Below are 5,185 nucleotides of genomic sequence, written 5' to 3' on the forward strand. Positions count from 1 at the left end.
GTGAAGGATGCTTTGTTGCGATATAGGAAGCCGATTCTAGATTTAATTTTGAATTGGAGATGCTTAATGTGAGTCTGGAAGGAGAGTTTACAGTCTAACCAGACACCCAGGTATTTATAGTTGTCCACGTATTCTAAGTCAGAGCCGTCCAGAGTAGTGATGATGGACGGGCGAGCAGGTGACTTTATGACTGCTTATTGCCTGGCATCTGCCAATGCTAATCAGCATAAATCTCCAGTCATTAATGGGGCAAGCCTAGTCTGTACCCCATGCTATGTGTCCAGTAAAGATGTCCTTCTCTGAGAGGATGAAAGGATTTATGACAGCAAGGCAACAATACAGGGGAATACCAATGTGGGCCTTTTTTCCCATGGCAACGGTTAAAGCTTCCATCCTTGCTTTTCCTTTTGTTTATTATATATAATTCCAGAGTTTTCCTTCAAGTCTCACACAAAAGCCATTTTAAACCTTGCCATGAATTATCCCGATTCAACACAATTCATCATTCACCATGGTATCCGGCCAACATGACAATGCCACATGGACCCTCGATGTCCTTGGCAGGGATATACATTGGGACTAGCTTTGAAATGCTTTCCATTGTGCTTGAACTTAATACGGCAACTTTAATGAGTAATCCTGCAGCTTGTTATTCTCCTGGAAGGACACCCAGCCAGCCACCAAAATATCTCAGCAATGCCAGGATGGTGGACATGCCTCTCTTAACTGGTGCGTAAGAATAACCCTTACAATGGGGCTCACTCCCATCTCCTGTTCTGTTGTCTGAGGACAGTGGTCGCTGGGACAGGACAGACGTTGGGAAGAGACCAGAGGCAAGACGGGACTGACGTTGGGCTGACGTCAGGCACGGTCGACTCCACGGACTCTGGAGGTGTACGGACTCTGGAGACTCAAGAATTTTGGGAAGATGTTCAGATTTGTATCCGTTGTGTTAGGAGAAACTAGCCATCTATTCTATCTGATCACCTGGAGCTGACTGGCTGATGTAGATTCTAGAAGAGAGATTGTACTATTCTAAATGAAGAGAGATTCATCTGTTCGAACTGGACTCGAGACCGTTAATCTGCTCACCTGGAGGTCACTGGCTCCTGTGGAACCATTTTTGCCCTGGTTTAGAGGCGTGTTAGGGTGGACAGTGTCCTGGTGATCGAGGAGGAGAAGAGGCTCAGACAAGCCTGGAGGGCAACAGCGTGGCTTCAGAGGGCCTTCATCATCATCATCTGCTAACATGGGCAGACAGAGCGCTTCCGAGGTGGTCTTCATCTGTCTAAACCACAACATAACGCTTGTAGGTGAGTATCTTGTGGATCTTTCACTGAGCGGAATGCGGACTGGGTTTGTCATTGTAAGAGATTGTCAGTCAGAACATATCAGAGAGAACATCAGTTTGCTTTGCATATATGATTATGTATGTTTAATGCAGTTCTGTCAATTCTGGAAGTTATATCCTTCCATTGGTTTGATTTGACATCTGACAATGGCTCATAGAATAGATCATCAGAATGCCGATGTCTGTCAGCCTTTCTAAGCTCAAACTCAAAGTGAGAACTTTCCCCTATCTGTTAGGTATGAATGATTAACAAATGTTTGACCCATATAGGTAAAATAAGTGCAACTTACTAAACTCCCTGTCAGACAAATTATCTTTTAAGTTTTACATTTCGGGATATCTTCCATTTAGAATATATTGATATTCCCCAAAATACCTAACAATTTTGATGAAAATGTACAGGCAAGATATATTTTCTTGGTACGCTTATTAACACATTTATTATTAGCAGTTAAAAATAATTTAAGACTTTACCAGTCCTGCAATATGAAATTAAATTAACCTATGTGATTTCAACATATCTGTAATATTTATTGCAATATAAATAGCAAGTGTGAGTGGTTGTGACTAACTCTGACATTCTTTACTTCACCTTCACCGTCTTCCAGGGAAGATATGGTTGATCCTGATGATTTTACTGAGGATCCTGGTCCTGCTCTTTGCAGGACACCCCCTCTACCAAGATGAACAGGAACGCTTTGTGTGTAACACCATCCAGCCGGGCTGTGCTAACGTCTGCTACGACATCTTCGCTCCTATCTCTCTGTTCCGCTACTGGCTTGTTCAGCTGCTCGTTCTCTGTCTCCCATACATCATCTTCGTTATCTACGTCATCCATAAAGTCACATCACGCCTCACCATCGACACTACTGACCCCTCAGATAGAGTTAGAGCTGAACCGCTCTACCAGATCCAGCAGGAGTCATTCAGGAAGATGGCCCTGGCCAAGACAGCTCTCCAGGTGCAGCATGGCAGGAGTCAGTGCTTCACAGCAGCATACACCCTCCATCTTCTGTTCAGGATACTGCTGGAGGCCGGGTTCGGGGTGGCCCACTACTACCTGTTTGGGTTCTATATCCCCAGAAGGTTCCTGTGCCAGCAGACTCCCTGCACCACTCAGGTAGACTGCTACATCTCCAGGCCCACGGAGAAGACCGTCATGCTTAACTTCATGCTGGGGGCCGGAGCCCTGTCGTTATTACTCAACTTGGCTGATCTCATCTGCGCCATCAAGCGCTCGGTGACGCAGAAGACCAAAAGGAAGATGTTGGTGGAGAAGATGTACGAGGAGGAGCAGTACTACCTCCCCTCCAGCGGGGGAAGCAGAGGCGTGGAGGCTAACATTCCTCTACTTCCCCAGAACCTGGTGGTGGAACCTATAATCTTCCGGAAGAGAGGGGCAAGTAAGTCCAGCACTGCTGACCACGGAGCCTATCCCCAACTGGGGGAGGCTGAGAACACCTCTGCCCCTCGCTGTGGCTCTAGTTTCTCCTCGGGGCATCCAGGCGCCAACACCAATGGGAACAACCTCTACCCTGCAGCCCAGGAGGAGGGCCCCGAAGCAGAGGGGAGCGAGGTGGCTCTGTGCCCTGTAGAGCCCATCGGGACACCCAGGTCCATCAGGGTTTGCAAACGCAGTCGCCTCAAACCGCCCCCGCCCCCACGACGGAACCTGTGCCCCCCAACGGCAACCGCTGCAGGCGTCCCACCAGGAACAGCGGTGTGCACCAGGAGAGTGGGTCAGTACACCCTGGTAGAGATGACAGCCTCGGACTTGCAGTCGAACACCAGCGAGGGCCAGGAGAAGAGGTCTGAGTGGGTTTGATTGGACTGAGATGATGCGAGAGCTACAGCTCTGAGGAGAGTGATTTTATTTATTTCCATGATGGAGACGTGAGAACCAGTGTTGGGGAAGCTACTCTGAAAATATAGTTTACGAAGTTAACAATTACTTCACACTGAAATAACTCAATTAAGCTACACTAAAGTGACCCTTAAAAATATAATTAACTTAACTAAAGTTACTTTGAAGAAGTAGTTCACTACATCCAAACTACTTCATGATAAATTCTATCTAAATATGAAGTATCATAGACTACATATTGCAAGAACAGATCAATCTGGAGTCAGATAATAACACAAAAACAATGTTTCAAGTGAGAACTAGAAAGGTCTGATGCCAAAAAGGATCTTTTTTTACCTTTATTTAACTAGGCAAATCAGTTAAGAACAAATTATTATTTTCAATGACAGCCTAGGAACAGTGGGTTAACTACCTGTTCAGGGGCAGAACAACAGATTTGTACTATGTCAGCTCAGGGATTTGAACTTGCAACCTTTCGGCCACTAGCCCAACACTCTAACCACTAGGCTACCCTGCCGCCTCGGGGTAGACTAGTTAAATGATTGCCTACTTAAATAGTTAACTACATGGCTAAAATGTAATACAAAAAAACACTGCCAAGATTTGAATGTAGTTCAACTACCACCGAGCTACTGCAATGGGTAGTTATATTACTAGTTGAACTAGATGTAGTTCACTACTCCCAAACGCGGGTGAGAATGTCAGGATCAAACCCACCTGCCTCTGTGGGACGTGGTGACAGATTCTTATGTGGCTAATACAGCAGCAACTGTTGGAGAAATTAAATCCTTTAGGCCCATTGTGTGCTGTAAGACTGAAGTTCATTCTGACATTCTGACATTCAGACTACGCTTTCACGACAGGATAATTACATGAAATACATACGTGTCTGTCCTTTCTATCTGACCATGGGAAAAATGCACATAGTTATGGTGTTATTATACCATCAGTGCGCTGGCATAAACTGTATAATGTGTATTATTTTAGGATGACGCAGAGAGAAGATAATCCAGTCGTGGATACTGTCTTACTGCCAGGGACTTACTGCCTTGGTGCCTATCATTATAGCCGAGTGTCCTTCAGTAAAACCTTTAGTAAAAAGCTATAACTGTTCTGCCCACCTGTTCTCTCTGTCTACGTTAGATCCCCTATCACTGTCAGTAAACAAAGACAGGCCTTGACCTGTCCTGGCCCTGCCCCCAGCTAGGTCAAAGGTCAAAGATGACTGTAGAGCCTAGCTCTTAGCTCTGGGGTCACGGTGGACATGTACATACAGCCTGCGGATGGAGACGTGTTTGGATGGACACAAGGTCAGGTGGTCAGGTCGAGTTAAAAGACAATGACCCTGTAAGATGCTACTCCTCCAGGCCAGGGTCTTCAGTAGGGAATGATATACCAGACCTGGCATCAAATAACATTCAAAGTAATTTCAAATACTTTCTGTGCTTTATTGAGCTTGCCTGGCTTAATAGAACCAACAGAATAGTCCCAAAACTTCAAACCTTCTGCCTCTGGCATTTCAGGCAGGCTCAATGTATTTGATTTAGAATAGAATTTGAACCCAGGTCTGGAGGATATACTTCCCCTCAGATATGGCCCATCCACAGTTGGAATCTGCCACAGTTGGAATCTGTATTTATGGAGATAGATTGTCACTCTATTTCAAGGCCTCTGAGGGCTTCAGACATATACAGAGTCTGGAAATAGAGTGAGGTGGTGCAGGGTGTAACTCAACTGGACACTACTAGAGCTGGATCCCAAATGGAACCCTACTCCCTATACTTAGAATGTTTTTATTTAACCTTTATTTAACTAGGCAAGTCAGTTATGGAAAAAAATATTATTTTCAACCATGGCCTACCTTGGCCAAACCCTCCCCTAACCCGGATGATGCTGGGCCAATTGTGCGCCGCCCTATGGGACTCCCGATCATGGCTGGTTGTGATAAGGCCCGGGATCAAACCAGGGTC

At 45.6% G+C, this 5,185-nt stretch overlaps 1 protein-coding gene across 1 annotated transcript; it reads left to right on the forward strand.

The window, feature by feature from the left end:
- The first annotated feature begins 1,249 nt into the window (after positions 1–1,249).
- Positions 1,250–3,176, forward strand: gjd4 (gap junction protein delta 4). The gene is made up of 2 exons (XM_064949885.1): positions 1,250–1,313; positions 1,960–3,176. The coding sequence occupies exons 1-2, from the start codon at positions 1,250–1,252 to the stop codon at positions 3,174–3,176; spliced, it is 1,281 nt and encodes a 426-aa protein (XP_064805957.1).
- Positions 3,177–5,185: the final 2,009 nt, after the last annotated feature.

The sequence above is a fragment of the Oncorhynchus masou genome, chromosome 30 (assembly GCF_036934945.1).
Source record: "Oncorhynchus masou masou isolate Uvic2021 chromosome 30, UVic_Omas_1.1, whole genome shotgun sequence".
NCBI classification, from domain to species: Eukaryota; Metazoa; Chordata; class Actinopteri; order Salmoniformes; family Salmonidae; genus Oncorhynchus; species Oncorhynchus masou.

Excerpts from the sequence above, each read along its gene's own strand:
- gjd4 (XM_064949885.1), top strand. The coding sequence starts at position 1,250 with ATGGGCAGACAGAGCGCTTCCGAGGTGGTCTTCATCTGTCTAAACCAC. Across the intron at positions 1,314-1,959 it reads CCACAACATAACGCTTGTAG|GGAAGATATGGTTGATCCTG; the intron begins GTGAGTATCTTG and ends ACCGTCTTCCAG.